Genomic DNA, 20,608 nt, shown 5'->3' with positions numbered 1-20,608 from the left:
CATTCTCTCTAAAATTATTTCTTTTTCTTTCTATTACTTCTTTCTAACTTTTTTTTATCAACTTGTTTATCTTTTTTAGTAAGTTCGTATTTTGTTGAGTGAATTTTTAAAGGTCATGCATGCATGAGTAGATAGTTGTTGCATTTGTTTCAAAATGATTCAAGATAAATATTAGTTTTTTTAGGATTTCTAACCTGTGTTCAATTGATTGATCAAAAGAGTGTGGAAACTCTTAGAACCCTCTTTGAATAAAAAATCTTATGTATTTATAATATTTCTTAATGCGAGATTTTATTATATCTTCTCAAATCAAAGTTTAGACATCTTTATAGATAATATTTTTTATGGATAAAAACAAATATAAATAAATGAAGCAGTTAAAATAAGTAGGATATTTCCATCTATATAAAAAAACATATATAGTATACAATCAAAAGAAAACAAGATTACTACTTCAAGGCATCTACCCTACAAATCTCTGTTTAAACAATCATGATGTTTATGACTATAAATAATTTTAACATTAAATAAGTAACTCATTTCTCAAAAATATTTATGAGTAATATATATATATATATATATATATATATATATATATATATATATATATATATATAATGTATTTTAATTTTATTTGAAAATTCATAAAACTAACTAATTTACATTGGTTTATTTATTATAATTTGTGTGTATAAAAAAGAATAATTAGTCAAACAAGGGGAAAATATTTCAGTGACAAGAGAGTGTAAATCATAAAAAGTGTGATATGATAAAAAAAATGAAACAGAGAAAATAAATAAATGAATTTTGATAGAATAAGCACTATCTATGTTTATATCCAATTAAAAAAAAAGTAACATATGAATATAATTGTCTGGTTAAGTGACAAATTGAACAATCAATCATTGGTTAAATATTTTTATGAATAACTATTTGTGACCGTATCATTAGAAAATGAGACTTATCTTTATGAATAACTATTTGTGACTGTATCATTAGAAGATGAGACTGAACTATTAATCTTTAAAAATATTAATCTTAATGTTAAACGACTTAATATAAAGTATAATTACATTGGTTTGGGCATAGTTAGAATCAAATATCATAATTCTATAAACATAAGTTTTAAAAAATGAAATAAATAATTACATTTATTATGTATTTAATATTTGAATTGTCAAATTCAAATTGATTTTGACATTAGAAGATCTACTTTAGAATATCTACTGGATGTATTTTAATATGTATCTAATACCAACCTCAATTCTACTATCCAAAACATAGATATTTTTTAGATAATATGTGGCAATTACCTTGATTTATAAGTTTTACTTTGTCGCTTGTCATTAAATTGCTTGACGTTGACTCAATCATTTTTGCATGGTTGTAGCTGTTGACCATTCGAAGATGAATAAAAAAGCATATAAAAAATGCATTATCTATGTATATTTATAATCTAATTGTAGTTTGTCAAACTATTACATTGGCTGTGCTTGATGATAGGAAGTGTATAGATTCACATTAAGCGCGTTTTTCCGTGTTATGGTTGAACTACTCTTGACCTTGATATGCATGCAACAGAATAGGAACAAAAATCATACATAAAATATGAAACCGAAGGGTGTTTCCAATTTGTGGTGGATAGAATTTTGACAAATTTATGATTTAATTTATTAAATAAAATATTAATATCAACTCAGTTATATCTTTTAGTTGGATTGAGTTTGGTTTTGGAACAAAATTTTAAAAAGGTTTTTTGTTAAAAATATTGTAATTTCTAAATATAGATCTAATTTAAATAAATAATGCAATCTCTAGAAAAATTAATTTAAAGTTTTGAGCAAATTTATCAGTGGAGTTCTAAAAAAACAGAACACAATGTAAATAGTTAATAGCATAAATGTAAAAGTATGTATCACATTAATTTGATTTAGGTCAGATTGAATCCAATCAATGAAACTCGATTTAATAAATACCCTGCAGAAATGTAGAGATTATTTGTATTTGAAGTTATATTTAAGTTTTTGTCATGTGACTGTATTGTTGTTTAACTAAATTAAAGGTTATATAGTGATATATGTTATTTCATATACTTCTATCAAATATATGCATTATTGGAATTTTAGCTTTTTATATCACATTAATATTTTAATAATCTGGCTTAAAATGTTAATTTTAAATGACACAATTAGTCGAATTATTACGCGAATGATTTAAAAGATTGTTGTTGAATCTTTAAATTTATTTGTTTTTAAAAGGATGCTGTATTAAGTTTAAAGAATGTTTCTTCGTTTATATTTTCTCAGCATTCTTATTATATATGCTAAATTTTTAATATAATTTATTGAGCTCGTATATTTTATTAACAATCTAATATGTTATCTTTATAGCACTTGTAATCAATATAAATATTTATTCAAAATTTAACTAATAATGACAAGTTTTATATGAGAAAATTGAATATTATATAAGAATTAAGATTTATAAATTTATTGTTTTAAGATTTTAAGTTTTAGATAATGACAAATCTTTATGTAAATTGAACTCATGTTTCATTTGTATTGTGTATTTTTTACGAATTCTATCCTAGATAAATCTATCATTGATATTAAAATTGAAGGTTTGTCTCAATAACTGACTAAGACGAGATACAATATAAATAAATAGTCTTATGTGAATGTTACTTATATCAAAAGTTTTCTTAACCAAAGTTTTAAACAAATGTGTTTTATTGTGATATAACAACGATATAAAAGGAAAATTATTAGGAATTCAAATATAAAAATAACGATCCAACAATCCATTATCTTAAAATATTTTATTAGAGATAGTTTCAATTGTTTACTCATTAGTGTTATGTCTGTTGCTGTGGTGATAAGTTCTTCGTTTCATAAACTCTTTAACAATATATATATATATATATATATATATATATATATATATATATATATATATATATATATATATATATAAAACTCATAATTATTATATAATTTTCACATACAGATATAATTTGATTTTTTTTTTCATGTAATTTAAGTAATTTTGTTAATTTTACTTGTACGACGTCCATATACACTTTAAATTAAGTTTTAACTTTTCTTTATCAGGAGTTATGAAATAAGGAGGAAAGAAGTAAAGAAAAAAAAAGGAATGAAATGAAACGAATAAAATATGTTATTTGTTTAGACGATTAAATAAAGTTGAAAATAAACAAGTTATATGGAGAATAGCTTTGTGCTATTTAAAAATAGAATTGAATACAATGTACTTTTATGTATTATGTATTATTTTAAGGCTTGATTATGCTATATATAGTCTTTGTATACACTGTTTTAGTTTGTAAAAAATTGGTCTTCTCGATGTTTTAAATTTCAGATTTTATTATTTTAGTCTTTTACTTTTAGATCTTGTTTAATTTTTGTTGTTGACGTGGTTTTACAAACTATTTATTGAAAATATGTATTAACCATATTTTTTATCAAACACTTTCGATTTACATGTTGGTTTTAATTTTATAATTATAGATAGTTATTGTATCAATAACTTGTAAGTGAGGTTATATATAAATATATAAAAGAGATAAATATATTCAGATGACACGAAATTTGTCTAGTTTACTTTTATTTTTTTAAATTAATTTTTTAATTTTAATAAATATTAGAAAAGGTGTGACACGCGATTTTATTTGAGTTTGAAAGAAAAAAAAGCCGTCTCAAAGTATAAAATAAAATAGGTAATAGTAATAGGTGATTAGATTAGACAGAGAGTACAGTAGGAAAGATTCTTTAAAAGAAGCCGGCGCCACCTTCGCTGCTGTCCCTGTCGTGCCGGATTTTTTAGGTTTATGTTCATGTTCCTTCATTTCGTTCTTTTTCGTAAATCCAATCCTTCTCATAAAATTTCACTCACATACTATGCTTACACATCTAAAAAAATGTCTCATTTAACCTATCATTTGTGCACTCCTAAGAAAATAAAAATGAATCGCCACAGTGGTGATGGGAAACTTTGTTATTACGACCTGGCAGTTCAGTTTAACTAGTTGAAAATGTTGGCTTGTTTATAGAAGGATTTGAACTTCGATCCTTACATATTCGATCATTTACTGACATTTAATTATTCAACTATTATTTTAAACTATTGACATTTCATACTATACACACACATACACATATGATGGTATTGCAAATATAGACTCTGTGAAGTTCAAATTCTGAGCCTAGTAAAACTGAAATATTTAATTATTGAGTAATTCGAGAGTTCAAGGTAAGTTAAACTTGAGCTGATTAAATACAATTATTTTGCAAGTATAGATAAATTAAATAGGGAAATCTAAGGCCCTTGCTCAGTTAACAGACATTTTGATTATATGCAGGCACTCCACCGGGTGTTGGACCAGTGAAAGAGGGTCAAATAATTACTGCTGGTATTACAGGCCTTGTGGACGTACAGTTCAATGTTGAGAAAAGAGCAAGCCCCATACATTCTTCATAAACCTTCGATGCCACTTCAGTTCTACAGCAGGTTTCTTGCAGAAGAGAAACAGGGGGACTCAATAAAAGTTGCTATATGGGCTTCGGAGTTCAGAGTCTACAGATACTGGGCCCAGTATTTTGTTTTTCAATTTATTTATGGTCTTCGAATCGGTGCTTCAATAAGTTGGGTGTGATGATGTGGGTGTGCTGCTTTATAACGTGGATAATGGTGAATTCTGCTAACATTGTTTGTTCTTGAGTATGCTATTTTCAACTTTTATTTTTATCTCTTTAAACTCAAGCATACATGAGAATACACCCAGCAAGAGTTATCTTTGAAAAATACAGATCAAGCACGCAGTGAAGGAAAAAGACGGAATCAAAGCAAGAACAGAGGAATACGTGTCTAACATGACAACATGAAATTAGAATTTCTTAACGAAATCGTAGATGTGTTTGGTGATCTCATCAGGCCTTTCTTGATGAACGAAGTGACCCGCCCCTTGAATTACAACTACATCCTCTAGAAGGGGCACATCTCTCTTCAACCCACCTTTGTGAATGTAATCCTTGGCTCCTGGTGAATTATAGGTCAGGTCAAGATCACCCACAATAAACTTAACAGGAACTTTAACTTTAGCACCAGTCCACGGTGCTGTGAGCTCCCAATTTCTACAACATAAAAGTATAATAGTTTTGATTAGGAAAGGAAAAGGTAAAACATAAACTATAAAATTGTTGCTTGCAATTAGACCTCCATCACTATACAATATAGAAACATATTCATGAACATTCGGAATAATGCGTGTGAATTTCTTTCTTTTGAATTCCATAATACTAATATTGCCATACAGATCCAAATGTAGCATTTGATGGTGAAGAAAGACATACAGATCCAAATTTCTGTAGTAGTTAAACCCCCCTGTGAAACCAGTCTTGTCATATTTACTAACATAGTAATCACATTCTTCTTGAGATAGCCATGAGGGAGTTTGAATTGGACGATCAAAGGCTTTACCCTCAGGTAGATAAAGTGGACCAGGATTGCGGTATGTCAGGAACTCCTTCAGGACTCTTTCAGTGCCAATCTTCTCAAACTCAGCTTCTATATTCCCAGTCTCCTGCAATAATCCACTTGAGCAACAAAACCACTTTGCAAACCATGCTTTGCCCCAACAAAAAATCATCTTTTTTTCACTTGTACTTAAACCATGTTTTGAGACCTAAGAATCATATCCAAACACAACACAATATATATAACTAGTGGTGGTGCCCTTGCACATCAACAGGTATATATAACTGAAACTCAGTTAGAAGCAAATCAAATGACATAAGAAAACAAACCTGAAACCTGCAAATATAGTAATCATTTCCATACACTGCTCTTAAGGTATCAAGGGGTTTTCTCTTGGGGTTTCGGGGAGTTTCGGGGAGTAAATGTGACGCTCATGTTCACAAGAGCCCTGATTCGTTCAGGGCGAAAGAGAGAAAGATACCAAGCAGTCATGGCACCCCAGTTACTCAAAATGTGACACAACTTCCCTAGTCTTGAGGAAAAAATCAGTAATACTATTGAAATAATCAAAACAGAATTTACATCACACCTAACAAAAATATTGGAGATAAAATGATAGTCTCACTCATATCTCCAAGTCATCAAAGTCTTGTTGAAATCTTGTAGATGCATAAAGATAAACCGGGCCAAAGAACCTATAAAAGTCTCAAGAGTACTGTGCATGTAATAACTTATCTCCTATAAGGTTTCAAGTGGTAACTCTGAAACTCTGAACCAAAAGCTATCGATTCTTCATCAAGCTTCTTCTTCAATCTCCTCCAAGTCCTCAACATATTAGCCTGAATGAGCCCCCTGTAAAGGGTCTCAAAGGTACCTCTCAGAGGAAGAAACCCATTCTCTATCATCTCAACAAAATAATGGCAAGCCTCCCTCCAGTTCTGCCTCTCACACAACCCATGTATCAAAGCCGTGTACAAATCTAAATCCGGCCCCGCCCCAGTGGCCTTCATATCCTCCCATATTTCCTTCACAACTCTGATCTTGCCCAACCTCAAAAACATCCTAATCAAAATCACATAGGTGTGCGAGCTCGGCGCACAGAACCCATCCTCCTTCATCCTCTTGAGCATCCTCAACGCACTCTCAGCATCCTTCCTTCCTCTATACTCCTTGAAGAAGCAATTGTACGTTGCGGCACATGGACTCACTCCATCCTTCACCATCTCCTCAAGCAACCTCTCTGCGTCCTCAAGCCTCCCACACGAAGCAAGACACTTGATAACCGAGGTATACATCACCACATTGGGAAAAATCCCTTTCTCCTTCATCAACCTCAGCTTATCAAGCACCAACTCCGGCTTATGCGCGCGGCTATAAACATGAAGCAAAATCGAAAAGCTAGTCACATCTGGCTCAATCCTGTTCTTACGCATTTGATCAAACACCTCCTCTGCGTTCCTTATAGTCCTCTCAAACCTCTCTTCAGGGTGCAAACTCACCTTCCTACAAACCCCATTCAACAAAACGTTATAAGTAACAACATTAGGCTCAATCCCTCGCTTAATCATTTCGTTCAGAAACGTTTGCGCGATTTTAACCTTCCCCAGCTTGCACCACCCGTAGATCAAAACCGTGTACATTTTCACGTTGGGAGGGAAAGCGGTTCGGTTTGTGTTGAAAACCTCGACGGCGAGTCTGACGTAGCCGTACTTGCAGAGCGTGTCGAGCAGGAAGCAGAAGTCGTCGGGAGTCGTTTTGGCAAAGGCGTCAATGTCGTGGAAGGCGCGTACCGCCTGGCGAGTGAGGCCGGCCGCTATGAGGCGGCGAATTAGGGTTAGGAAGGTGGCGGAGGTTGGATGGAGGTTGCGCTGGGCCATTTCGACGATGAGTTGCCATGCGACGTCGAATTGGCGAACCTTGGCGACAGAATCGATGAGGAGCGTGTAGGAGTCGTAGGTGAGAGGGGGGTTGGGGAGGGTTTTGGCGAAGTGGAAGAGGGAGAGGGCTATCTTGGAATGGTTCTTGAGGCGGAGGAGGGTTTGGAAGAGAAGGTCGGGGGTGAGGGTGACGCCGTGGAGCTGGAGGCTCGATTCGGTGGCGTGGAAGGGGTTGTGGTGCTGCAGCAGGAGATTCGACACCAATTCGGCGTCTTTGGATTCACTTGGTGGCGGTGGAACGGAACAGAAGCGGCGGAGGAAGAACGGAGAAAGGAAGGAACTTTGACGGAGTTTTAGTAAGGCCACCATAGCGTGTTGTAACATTGACTGGCATGGGTTTTGGGATTTCACCACTCTCCACCTCGTCCTTCGTCTCCGCGGTGGTGGCAAGAAGCGCAAGAAGAAGACATATACCAAGCCTAAGAAGATCAAGCACAAGCACGAGAAGGTGAAGCTCGCGATTTTGCAGTTCTATAAGGTTGACGACTCCGGCAAGGTGCAGAGGCTCCGCAAGGAGTGCCCCAACACTGTACTGAGTGCAGCGCTGGAATCTTCATGGCTAACCACTTCTATAGTCCCTACTATTATTCGCATTCATATTTTGTGAACTCCGTTTTATACCATTAGGGTGTTTGATCGAATTGCCTGATTGTTCATTGTTCAATGATTAGAGCTGTCCATTTTATTTTTAGCCCCAAGGCCAGTCCCGGCCCTCTCTATAATTTAGCCCATTTTTTTACCCATATATCAGGGGGCTTTTCTAAAGCCCCTGATCCCAAAGCCCCATTTTATGGGTTCTGATTAAATTAGGGCCGGATTAGCCCGTAGCCCCAACAACGTATCTTTTCTTTCGACCCTGAATTATTCTCTTAAGAGCTAGCAACCGCAGTCGACAGCAGACGGCAGTACAGAATCGACGGCAGACGGCGGCGCATGGTGGACGACAGCACACAGTGGACAGCACAAAGTAGAGTCAACGACAACACTTGACGGCAGCGGTGATACAGCGGCGAAGAAGAATCAAGGTTAGCTTCTTTTAGATACTTTTCGTGTTTTTTCTAAGGATTGTTGTGACCCAGAATTGTTGATTATGTTTTGAGAATTTTCAAACAAATGGTGTCAGAAATTGTGGCTTTTAAATAAAAATTGTTTAACTGGTTCCCATGAAGTTTTCTTGGATATTGATTTTGTTTGATAGCAGAAAATGTTATCCAATGTATTAGTTTTTTGTTGAAGGAAATTCTGTAAAAAAATTTCTGTATGCGTAGAATTCTTCATTTGCAACTTTGGTGCATGGATATTAGGAAACCAAGTGTGAAGAGGGTGTATGAGGATCCACACGGTTGCAATGAGATCCATGGCACATTTTCTTACCAAAACAGTAAGTTAGGTGCTGCATAAGCCGTTATTCTTTTTCCCTCTTTTGATCTAAAAGGATTGAACTTTACTGTGAAAAAGAGCTACAAAAATTGACCCACCATTATCTCAGTTGCCCCCTTAGGATTTTGGTGAAAAAAATTTCTAATGCCAATTTTCTTAAACTTTATTTATTTAATTTTTTTTGAATATATTCTTTTCTCATAACTTTTATGTGCAGTGTCTGAAGCATGCTTCTACCATTGATATTTTGGTCTTTGACAAGTTAATCCATCTGGAAATTTCATTTGGAAGCTAATGAAAGGAAGAACATTGGTCTGAGATAGAAAGAAGTAAGCAAGGAGGTTGGACAAAATCAGTGTAGATCTAGATATTTGGAGACCCCTTAGATCCTATAGAGGAGTTGGAACTACTGGAGTTGAGGTAGGGGAGCTAATCTATGAATACCTTGTAATGCTTTGCTGTAATGGTTGATATATGTGGACTACTTTGTTTGGCTTGTAATTCTGTTTTACCTCATGAAATTTGTTGAAATGCATATCTTGACTTTGAGCTAGATGATGTTGGTCGAATGATGAATTGGTGAAAGAATAGAGATCTTGATATGTTGCATACTGCATGTTTTCTCTGAAGATTGTTGTGTGGCTATAATACCTCCCTGCTAGTTCTGATAGAAAGTGAAGTAAATGGCCTTCCTCGGGTTTATTTCTTCTTAGATGTGCATCTCCTAACATGTAGCCATATCTCACACTTTAATTTGTTTCTTTGTGCCTAACCGTCCAATGAATATCGGAATTAAAGGAAAGGTAGCCATTTTGTTTTGGAATCCACAAATGCTATGGCAGGATTGGTCATACCCCTTTGTTACTAACTTGAAATTTTGAAATCTTATTTTAGATTCATGCCATAATTCTCGGTTCTCTTTATATTTTTATTTTATTCTATGTATATTTTTTAGCTATTCTATATTACAATATATGCACTGTTGCCAAAATCTTACCTCTTTCTGAGTTTAAGGGTACTTGGACATATTCGAAACTGATTTTGTGCATCTCACAGCTTACTGGTGGTACAGCTTCAATGCATCAATTGAAGGAACGAATTGAGAAAGACTTGCTAGAGGTCAAATTTACACAAGCACATATTTTATTAAATGAATGCCAAATTTTTTTATATGATAAATTTTATTGGTTTGTTTTCTTTAGAATATCCAATGTTTTGTACTAATTTTTATTCGGATAAATTTCTTTTCTGCCACATGCTATCACTATCATAATTAAAAATCTGCATCTGTCTTTCAGTTTCTGTTTTGGACTGAGTGAGCAAACTGTCCATTGCATAACTTCAGTTTGAAAACAAAAAGGATTCAGTCATTGCCACATATTTCAGATTCCATCCAACTAAGGCTTGTGTAGCTACTATTTTGATTAAAACTCATGGTCAAATGGTTTTGGATTAAAATTGGTTTCATCTTCGTTATAGTCAGTTTTAATTGCCTTTGATTTTTACTGCACATGTTGCAGTGACCTTTGCCAACTTATGGGCCATAATTGAATTGTAAAAGCTAACCAACAATTGTTTCATCACAATTATCTTTTCCTACTGTCATAACCAATTTGGTCTGTTGTTATTTCACTGAAACTTTCAGTCTGAACCAGTTTGTCATTACATGTTCAATGTTATTTCTGGTTTGACTGATTGAACAATGTTATTTCTGGTTTGACTGATTGAACTGCAGTATAAGTCTTGAAGTTTTAAAGCTAGAAACAACAACAGCCTTCATCGTGGAATCTTGACAGACCTTCCAATCAATTCCTTCTACAGCACTTGAATACAGCAGCAGAATGTTGTCCATACCTTACAATCTATCATTACAAATATTGTGTGTACTTGCTGGATTTGGAATGTTGTAGCTATGCAAATTTGTTCTGGAAGTTGAATGAACTTGATTTGGAGACTCAATGCTGATTAAGAAGCCAAAATTCCTGCAGAAGCTAAAATTTTTGTTTATCTGTTTTTGCATTGTTTCTGGACCATAATTTTTTCTTCTATACATAAAATTTAGTAAAAATGAAACCTTATGGACTGACCCTGATCCATACGGTTTTGGAAATTTTCAGTCTTGTGAACTTTTTTAATAAAGGACTGTTTTGGTTATGTGGATTTTTTTGTCCCAATCCATATAGACTAGGGTCAAATCTTATCAAATGAGCTAACTTTACAGCTCTATCTATGATATCATCAATTTATAATTTTTTTGAGAATATCGGCTTATAGATCTTTATTTTGATCAATCATATTCAAGCACATTCTTTATATGGGAACTGAAACATCTTAACATGACTTTGCCCCGCTTTCACAGGTTTAGATAGTTACTTCTCGGATTAATTTTTCATAAACATTGCAAAATATCAAAAGAAAAGATTTTTTAACCCAAAAAAAATCTAGAACAAATTCTAACCTCTTCCAAAAAATTCATTCGAAAATAATAAATTAAATTCTGAAACATTTCAGATGATATAATTTTTGTGGTACAACCAAGTTCAAAATTTTGTTTGAAGGTAATTTCATCATTTTGTATTTTTGGGGGTGCAGTGAGATATTTCAACTGTGTATAAAGAAAATGGCACACTTGGGAGAACATGGCACAATTTGGGCCTAGGAAACCCTTCTCTTTGGTTATGGAAAAGCACACCTAAAATTAACGACCCACAAAAAAGCCGAAAATTGACAATTAAAAAAAAACAAATAAACTAAAATACTTTCAATCTCTATTTTGTCGACAAGCCACTCGAAATAATGTATATTTATATTTATTTGATATAGATAATAAGACTAAAACAGTTATGAAAAAAAGTAAACTTTGATAGTTTTTTTAAAAAATAAAATAAAAAAATAAGAAAAAACAATATTAAATGAATATTAAAAATTTATGTGTATCAAAAGTATTATCTTTTTTATTGAAAACACAAACATGGTAAATATGTCGTAGGTCAAATCTGATTTACTTTGGGTGAGATGTAAAAGAAGGGTATTTCTTTCCATGGAACGAAAGCTCATAATGAATTTCTATGGTTATACGTGGAAGCTCACAATAAACATATAAAATATTTTTTGACATAGTTAAAATTTTAACATTATTTGATATTATTGTTGTTTATTTTTTATTTTTTTTAGAAAATACAAAAATTTATACTTTTATAATTATTTTATTTTTATATTCTATATTAAATAAATATAAAATGTGTGATAATACCTAAACGTATCATTCAAACCTAATCTCAAACTCAAAATTGGAACCTTCTCTGCCAAAATTCAATTTCCACAAAATCGATGTTTGGTAAGAGAACAAAGCCCCCCAAGAATTATAGAGAATATTGAAGAATAAAAAAAAGGACAATGATATTTTGAAAAAAATTTTAATAACTTTTTATAACAGAGTACGTATTATCATTTTATTGGTTTGTTTGAATTAAAATTTAAAAAAATATTTAAAATGGACTCATCATAAACAATCATATATATATATATATATATATATATATATATATATATATATATATATATATATATATTTATTGTTAAAAAAGAATTGTTAAATAAATTTTTTTCTCGATAAAAAAATCTCCCTTTCATGCTATGGAACATAAAGGAAGTACAGCCTATATCTCCTACTGCACATATAAAGCAATTCACATCTATATGTTCCATCTCATGATCAATAAAACAAAACATTACATGCATCATAGTTTAACCTTTGGGCATACAAAACAATACCATTCTGGAACATATTAATGTATTCACAAATAAAATGTTTTACACTGGTAATAGATCAAATTTAAACTAATTATATTGGTAAAATATCTTCCGTCTTCAAAATTGTAAGTATTCTTTATATATTATTTAAGGAAAACGCTTCTTTAATACTAAAATTTTGATATTTTTTCGACACTGCCACCTGGTGATTAATTATTCTTTAATTTAAGGAAAGAATATTATGTAAAAGAAAAAATATGAAATTTCTTTTTACGTTTTCTTATTTTTCTTTCATTCACGGTTTGTCTCATCACTCTGGTTGTCTCGTCTCTCTTTGTGTGAAATCCTAAAGTATTAACCCATCTTCATCTCCAATGTTATAATCCTCTCCCTCTGTGTCCCCCCCACATGCATGCTGAGAAACACATGCAAGCACATGCTTAGTTAGGTCAAGATAATTAAACCCGAGTCTTATATATGTCTTACTCAATTGTTTTCACGTCATATGAAAATAAATAAAAAAAGTTGAAATAGAATCATCTATTGAAATATCTCTTTCTTAAAAAAAAAAAAAAAGTACTTAGATTTAGAAAAATGATATTTTAACACCAATTTTTTACACTATTTTAACATCATTTTGACACTGCACACATGTCAAAATGTGATTGGACGATTTCAAATTAAAAAAAACTGAGACAAGGACATATTTGAAAGAGAAAAACCAATTTTTTTTTTTAATTTGAAATCGTCCAATCACATTTTGACACGTGTACAGTATAAAAATAGTGTAAAAAAATTAGTGTTAAAATATCATTTTCCTTATATTTATATGCATTAATTACATTACCTTATCAACTTTTCCTTTTTTCTCTTTTACCCTTAGCACATCAAAATTTATAATCTGACCCATAAACTATTAGGAAAAAAGTCTCTTTTAACAACTCTTACAATTTTTTGACAATACATACGTGACATTTTGTGATTGGTCTGTTTCAAATATTTTTTTAGAATAAATTCAAACATACCAATAGAACTGTGACACGTGTCCTCTTGTCAAAAAGTTGTTAAAAAAAAGTTATTAAAATATTATCGTTCAAAACTATTTGAATCATGCTGCTGAAACCGAGCTGTTATATTATTCAAGTACAAATTAGATGCACCTTACTTTTACAATTACATTAACCATGTTTCATGTAGCATCTACCTAGACCTTGCTCTGAGGCTTGCTGCAAGGAAAAAAAGTTCACCGTTATGTAAATGCATATGTATAATCACAGTAAAAAAATAAAACTTCACGCTCTAAAATCTTAGATCCTCCTCCTACATTACGTATTAATGGGGAAGGATGCAAGATTTGGGGTGTGAAAACAATCTATTTTCCAATACTAAAAGAATGATAATTTTGGGTTGAAGTGTTTCTGGTGTATATATCAGGGGCGTAACTTGTTCACTTTTCTGAGTTGTTGTCTTTGAGAAAGACAACAGGTTCTTCACATTTGACCGTAATTTGGTTCTGATGAAATGCGAAAGTGCCAGACACACCCTTTCCCACCAAGCTTCTGGCTTTCAATGACTCCGTTTCCCAGTCAGTTTTGTACACCACAACGAAAATTGACACCACACATGCGATCTGTGCTGCCAGCAATCCATAACACAGCCCAACCATCCCAAGTTTCCAAACGAAGGCCAAAACAATGGCTACCGGTGCTCCCACCAAATAAAAGGAGCAAAAGTTTATAACTGCCCCAACACCAGGCCTAGCACTTCCTCTCAGGATTCCACAGCTTGTGGTTTGTGGACAATTCGCTAACTCACAAACTCCGATTATAGGTAAGACTGCCATACTCAGTTGCAGCACCTCACCGTCACTGGTGAACACTCTCCCCCACTTTTCTCTTCCCACAGTGGTCCACAATAAACCAAAAATTGAGCTTGCAAGTGCTAATCCAATCGCTACCACCGTTGCCAAACTCGCTCTTTCAGCTTGCCCCGCCCCAAGCTCATTCCCTACTCTCGTTGACACCGATGCACTCAGTGCTGTTGGCAAAGTGTACAAAAGAGATGTGGTTTGTATCACTATGCCAGCCGTGGCTAGAGCAACACGAGGGTTGTTGAGGTAGCCTGCTGAGATTGTCATCAATTCGTACCACCACCATTCCAAGCAAACAGCCAGACAACTTTGTATTGAAAATTTCAGTAGCACACCCCACTCCATGGCAAGAGTACTACCACTGCTACCACATGTTATCACATTATTATGTGACATGGTAGGAGGCAGTAGTAACGGCATGTGTAAGGACTCCTCGGGAACGCGTGTATAGAGCATGTACAGAAGAAGGAAGAAAAGGTTGTTGAAATTGGCAACGAAGGATGAAACAGCGATTCCCGGAACGCCAAGGTGGAGTTTGAAGGTTAGAAAGGTGATGGTGGGAAGGTGTAGAAGAATGGAAAGTAAAGTGCACCACAGCAGTGGCCAAGTTGTTCCTTTGCTGCGTAGATAGATGCGAAGAGGGTGGAGGAAGCTGTTGGCTATGAGGTCTGGGATGGCGAAGCGGCAATAGAGGGTTGCTACACGAGTTATGTCTGGATTCTGACGAAGGAAAAGCATGAGAGGTTGGAGGTTGAGCCAAAGAAGAGAAATGGGAAGAGAAAATAGAAGTAACATGAGAATTGTTCTGTGCAGAGTTAGAGAGAGTAAGGAGAAGTTTCTAGAACCGAAGGCTTGGGTGCAGAGGGGTTCCATGCCCATGGCTAGACCTGAGAGGACAGAGTAACCAGTTATGTTGGTGAAACCTATGGCCAAAGAGCCTCCAGCTAACTCCAGGCTTCCCAACCTTCCCATGCACACAGCTAAGGTCAAGTTTTTAAGGTACCCCACAAAGCTCATGGCTGATATTGGGAACCCTATGTCTGTCATTCTCTTTACTTCTTCTAATACCTGCATGATTGATAAAAACACATGAACGAGTGATCCATATTGGGTATAAGTATTTTTCAATAACACAAAGTGAGGAGTGGATGATAGATGTTTTTGTAAATAAAAGTGTACATATTATTTAGAGTATGTGGGTGTGAAAAATCATAGAAAAAGAGATATCTTACCTGGGCAAGTGTCGGGTATGTCTTGGGGGATTTGTGTTGTGCATGCATCTCAAAGGTTTTGGTTATTTTCTTGTTTCTGAGTGTGTTTTGAGAAAGTGTTAATTATGAGGAACAGAAGGGGATGGTGGTGGGGATGTTTTATTCCTCTCCTCAGAAAAACACTCTTTCAAAAAACAAAAGTGAGGAAGAAAGCAAAATAAGTATGTGTATGTGTGTTCAGGGATTAAGCACAGACACTCTTTTATAAGGTTCCAAGGTGGTCGGTTACGTGTGTTCCTTTCTTAGCATTGATTGACAAGCTCAAAAGCCACTGTATAATATCATAATTGCCATTATTTTCTTAATCAAAAATAACTATCTCATAACCCATACAGATAACTAACTAACAGTACTTTTCAATACCAGCTCCTCCTCCTTCGATTGGGTGGAAAAAAAGCTACAAAAAGTGATGAGACAAAGACAGTGCAAAGAAAATGAATTAGATAAAGAGAAAAACATATATACCTAGAATGATAAAAAATATATGAGGACTTTTTTCACGTGAATTTGAAGCCCTTCCTTTTCGTCATTATTTATATGCATATTCAGTTTAATTCATTGTTGAGGTAAAACAGGAAAGCATCCATTGTTCTGTCTATTTACGCAGAACTTCATACATAGAATTTGGTGCATAACTTGATAGCTTTTCATAATAATATATGTATATATTTTTTACTTGTGATGATTTGTTAGTATGACGTTACTTCAGAAAACCATGAGTGGTGGGGTCTTTCTACTAACAGCAATTTGGATTGTGGAGCCTTCAGTCCGAATCCGAAAACAGAGTCGAAAATTAGATTGTATTGTAAGCAAAAACATTGCTTTAAACCACGTGTTTTGCGGTAATTTATTTTTATTTCACAGATCCAAAATCGCTGAACCATTCCAATCTCAGAAAACCAAGTTTTTAATTTGCACACAAGAGGAAAAAGTTTTCTACACCTAACTTCAAATTCCAATGTCATATGTGACCCCTACCTTTGTTTTCGGCTTTTTGGGACAAAGCCATAAACCTAACCATTTTATACGTCCCTAGTTTGTACTTTTTAGACCAAAAAGCTTTAATAAAATGTAAGAAATATATTAATCGATAATCATAAAAACTAGAGGTAAATAAATCAGCGACACAAATTGCCTGCAGAAACTTGTAGTGCAAGAAAGGGTTATTCATATTGGAAAATATTAATCTGAAGGTGAAGATTTTCCAAGTCCAATTTGAGACTTGAAAAACGGAAAAACCAAACATGGATGACATACTAATATCAGAGGTTAACTGTTATAAGTTGATGTCGCACTTAAATGGAACCGTGCATGTGCAATCTGGTTGCACCAAATGTCAAGGAAATCCTCGTCAACAACTACGATCCCCCACACTTAATCTTGTCGATAATTTGCTCATCTGTCAACTTTTTATCTGCAATATCATGAAATTAAGATGGGATTTTATACCTAAGTCAATATGATGTACACATATATTATGTTATTTTATGGTGAAGTGAGTGTACGGATGGAGTGACAAAAGGCATCAGAATGCCATATATGGCCATGGCTTTTGAGTTATTCATATAGTTCACTGAATCTGATAGCCTTGGTCCCATAGGTTTCTTTCATCATTTCACAGTTGAGTTGAATCGCTTCAGGGTTTGGAAAAGACTAAAGAGTAATGAGAGACCCATATCTGTCTAACATATAATCAATTACATTATAGATCAATGGGGGCCAACCCTTGCCATCATCCCATACCCAACCTCTCTATCTCCTTGTTTTTCTCTTAAAACTTATTAAACAGTGAGTACGATTCAACTTTATAAATTTCAGAAGAAAAATAAATTTGATGACTGTAATTGATTTACATATATATGTGGCATGCAAGAGAAACAACAAATGTTGGAAGTTTGTGGAGAAACAATATCAGTGGTGACACTGATCAGCTAATCAACAAATATATAGCACCTTGCTAAAAATGATGCGTGCTTACTGTTTCACCGTTAGTTAGCAATTCAAAAAACGATACTTCAATCGGGATCAGATTTGGTGTGTTGTTTAGTTGTTAATTTTTACTATATCTAGGGTGACACCAAAATTTCGAAATCTTGTTTCCTTATTCCTGTTTCGATAGACCAGTTATTCAAAATTGTGTTATTTATCAACTGAAATAGTGTCTGACAAATCGACCACCTGTATTATATTACGAAAACTTTCACTTTAGCGACAAATTTGTTTCCAACAATACAAGTGATCACAGCATGTTAGTAACTACTTTTGTCGACAACGAAAACAAAAGTAACTGGGTAAATGATTTAGTTAGTTGTACATGTTACGAATCTAGGTGTAAGATTAAGTCTCGTATTGAATACAAATGAAAAAGTGAAACTATATAAGATAGAAAATTATTAACTTATTATCTTAAAGTTATTATCGATCTTTTACCTTATAAACTTCTCCAAATCCACCTTTTCCTATCTTGTCTTCGTTGGAAAAGTTATTAGTCGCTAACTCAGTTTCTGTCAAATTGAAGTGTAAGGGCTCCAAAGTGGCAGTTTCATGACCAACTAGCAAATATGATCAAATTGTTAAGTAAGTTGTTATACTTCTTGAATCAGTGAAAGCAATCTTTTTACAGCACGTACATATTTTCCTTGAGAATGGTCGCATGGCTCTTTCTTGTATTTCTCCTTTGAAAATAAAAAGCCACGAAGAAGAGCGTTAATAATTGTGGGCAGAGTAATCAATATAATTCTTCGTACATTGATTCTCACGGGCAATAAGCAAACCCCCAATCATTGTCTCGGCAAGCCTTTGGGGCTGTTTTCTCTTATAGCTAAATAGTGGGACTCCTAGAGGTGGCTGGCGCAGTGACGATTTTGGGGGTAGAAGTGGATTTGGCCGTGGGGGTGGAAGACGTCAACGTGAGGTCCGGTTGCGACCTTAGTTGCGACCTGTGGCACAGAGGTGCTCTGCTTTGTGGCGGTCAGGATCGCTCAGGCGGTGCTTGACGAAGGAGCGAGAGAGAGCTTTTCTCGTGCGGGAAAAGGAGAAGGAAGGGAGAAGACCCAACGGCCGGCGACGAGCAGCGTCACCGGCGCGGCCTTGGTTCGCGGCATGTGGTCGTTGGTTTCGTCGACAGCGGCGGGAACGGTGGGTTCTCGGAGTTGGGGCTGGTTTAGCAAGAAGAAGAAGGGGGAAGATGGTGGTCCGGCGTGAAGGGCGGTGGATCTTCCGACGAAGATGCCGGCGACGCCGTGAACAGCCCCTCGAGGCGGCCTTCTGATCGGAGGTTGTGGCGGCAGTGAGTGCAGGAACGGTTTAGTAGGGAGAGGTTTGGTCTGCTGAACGCACAAATGGTGAAATGAGAAGAAGCTGGTAGAACCCCTAGGGTGTTTCTGAACAAAGGAGCGTTGGGTTAAGTTGCTGGGCCAGGGTTCTTAAGATAAAACATTTTCCTTTCTGTTTCGCACACCCCCATTTTTTCACCTTTGCACCACTATGCCTCCCCCTTTAGCTTGGGCTCAAGCCCATTCCGTTTCAAAAACAATAATAGCTTAGACACCCATGTTTTTCATTTTCACCACCCTTTCCACTTGGGCATAGGCCCAATCTGTTTAAAAAAGAAAAATAGTTTGCAGACCCTTTTTCTTATTTAAGCACCTCTACCTTTTTCTTATCTACTTATTATTTTGTTTTTTTTTTATTTTGTCATTTAACTTTTTATTGTATTTCTACTTTTTATTTTTGTTTATTTATTTTATTTCTATTTTTCTTTTTCCCTTTTTCCACCTTAAATATTTATCTACTTTTTATATAAATATCGAGAACAACAAAAACAATCAACAAAAATTATTTCAAAACGATTAAGCACACGTGCGACCATTCCGTCGGTCTTGTGCTGAAAACCTTTTTCTTCTTCTTTAAAAAATTAACAAAAATTATTTTTAAAGGTTTAAGCACACGTGCGACCGTTCGCGTAGGCCTTCTGCTAAAACCTTTCCCTTTTTTTATAAAAACATCAAAAAACAAAGCATCATTTTCTAAACAACGAACAAATCTTTTAACTAGAACTACGTGATCCTTGATTCTCCATCAAAAGTGGAGATACGTAGGAGCGAGGCTAGTCCTTGTCAGGTTAACTTTCCAAAAATATCCAAATCTTTTACAAACAATTTTTCTCAACGATTTCTCAAACAAAATTTTCAAACAGTTTTCCTAGAACTACGTAGCCTGGATTTATCATTTTGAGAATACGTAAGAACAAGGTCAATCCTTGTCGGGCACAAAAAACAAGAAATATATTTTGTTTCTTTATAATGTCTTTTTTGGGAATAGTTAAACATTTTGAAAATCACATCAAAGTCGCGTATTTAATTAAAGGTACTGCCTTCGGGCAGGCGTTGTAGGGTGCTAATACCTTCCCTACACGTAACCGACTCCCGAATCCAATCTTTGGTTTTCGTGGACCGTGCTTTATCATTTTATGGTTTTTCCGTAGTTTTCCAGAATAAACTATGGTAGCGACTCCAAACTCTTTTTCAAACCCATTTTCTTTTTGGATCGTCGTCCCGTCGCGATTCCGGTTGCGACAGTGCTCTCAGAAACCTCTTAAGCCACTTGGCCTCAATCATTCGACCATCTGGCCTCGACCGTTCTGCCTCTCGGCCTCATCGGGTTCTCGTCCAGTCGGCCCCAAGCTTCAACCGTTTGGTCATAGCATGACCTTTCAGGTAAATCTCTCAAACTTGGCTTCACAGGTATTCAGCCAACCATTCGTCCCCTAGAATCCATCCTTGACCAATCGACCAAGCAGTACGCAACAGAAACCCAAGTTGATGAACGGAGTATCACTCCTGTCAACTTGGTTGGGCGGTGAACGGCTACGCCCTGCCGCCCCCAACATTTTGAAGAAACCC

The 20,608-nt window shown here is 34.7% G+C and overlaps 3 protein-coding genes and 1 long non-coding RNA gene across 8 annotated transcripts; 1 reads left to right on the top strand and 3 right to left on the bottom strand.

Moving 5' to 3' along the window:
* Positions 1-4,281: 4,281 nt before the first annotated feature.
* LOC106768491 (epoxide hydrolase A-like) lies at positions 4,282-5,922 on the bottom strand. The gene is made up of 3 exons (XM_014653669.2): positions 5,823-5,922; positions 5,370-5,701; positions 4,282-5,150 (listed from the first exon to the last, which is right to left on the bottom strand). The coding sequence occupies exons 2-3, from the start codon at positions 5,663-5,665 to the stop codon at positions 4,904-4,906; spliced, it is 543 nt and encodes a 180-aa protein (XP_014509155.1). The 5' UTR covers positions 5,666-5,701; positions 5,823-5,922; the 3' UTR covers positions 4,282-4,903.
* A 104-nt stretch (positions 5,923-6,026) lies between these two features.
* Positions 6,027-8,073, bottom strand: LOC106768490 (pentatricopeptide repeat-containing protein At2g13420, mitochondrial-like). The gene has a single exon (XM_014653668.2). It carries the CDS (start codon positions 7,752-7,754, stop codon positions 6,225-6,227), a length of 1,530 nt encoding a protein of 509 aa, XP_014509154.1. The 5' UTR covers positions 7,755-8,073; the 3' UTR covers positions 6,027-6,224.
* Positions 8,074-8,080: 7 nt separating this feature from the next.
* LOC111242083 lies at positions 8,081-10,815 on the top strand. 3 transcript variants are annotated; one of them, XR_002668861.1, is made up of 5 exons: positions 8,081-8,455; positions 8,735-8,811; positions 9,028-9,230; positions 9,867-9,929; positions 10,546-10,815. It is a non-coding gene; the product is annotated as an uncharacterized LOC111242083 (long non-coding RNA). The 3 variants fall into 3 exon arrangements; XR_002668862.1 differs by having other exon boundaries at positions 8,699-8,811; XR_002668863.1 differs by lacking the exon at positions 8,735-8,811.
* Positions 10,816-13,788: 2,973 nt separating this feature from the next.
* On the bottom strand, positions 13,789-19,031 carry LOC106766534 (protein DETOXIFICATION 55-like). Of its 3 annotated transcripts, XM_022784049.1 has the most exons (4): positions 18,335-19,031; positions 18,135-18,256; positions 15,666-17,118; positions 13,789-15,501 (listed from the first exon to the last, which is right to left on the bottom strand). In XM_022784049.1, the coding sequence occupies exons 3-4, from the start codon at positions 15,711-15,713 to the stop codon at positions 14,011-14,013; spliced, it is 1,539 nt and encodes a 512-aa protein (XP_022639770.1). In that variant the 5' UTR covers positions 15,714-17,118; positions 18,135-18,256; positions 18,335-19,031; the 3' UTR covers positions 13,789-14,010. The 3 variants fall into 3 exon arrangements, with proteins under 3 accessions (XP_022639770.1, XP_014506743.1, XP_022639771.1); XM_014651257.2 differs by having other exon boundaries at positions 18,135-19,031; XM_022784050.1 differs by lacking the exon at positions 18,135-18,256.
* Positions 19,032-20,608: the final 1,577 nt, after the last annotated feature.

This window comes from Vigna radiata, chromosome 7 (genome assembly GCF_000741045.1).
Source record: "Vigna radiata var. radiata cultivar VC1973A chromosome 7, Vradiata_ver6, whole genome shotgun sequence".
NCBI lineage: Eukaryota > Viridiplantae > Streptophyta > Magnoliopsida > Fabales > Fabaceae > Vigna > Vigna radiata.
The sequence above is the reverse complement of the archived record's forward strand: the minus strand, read 5'-3'. Positions and strand labels throughout refer to the sequence as shown.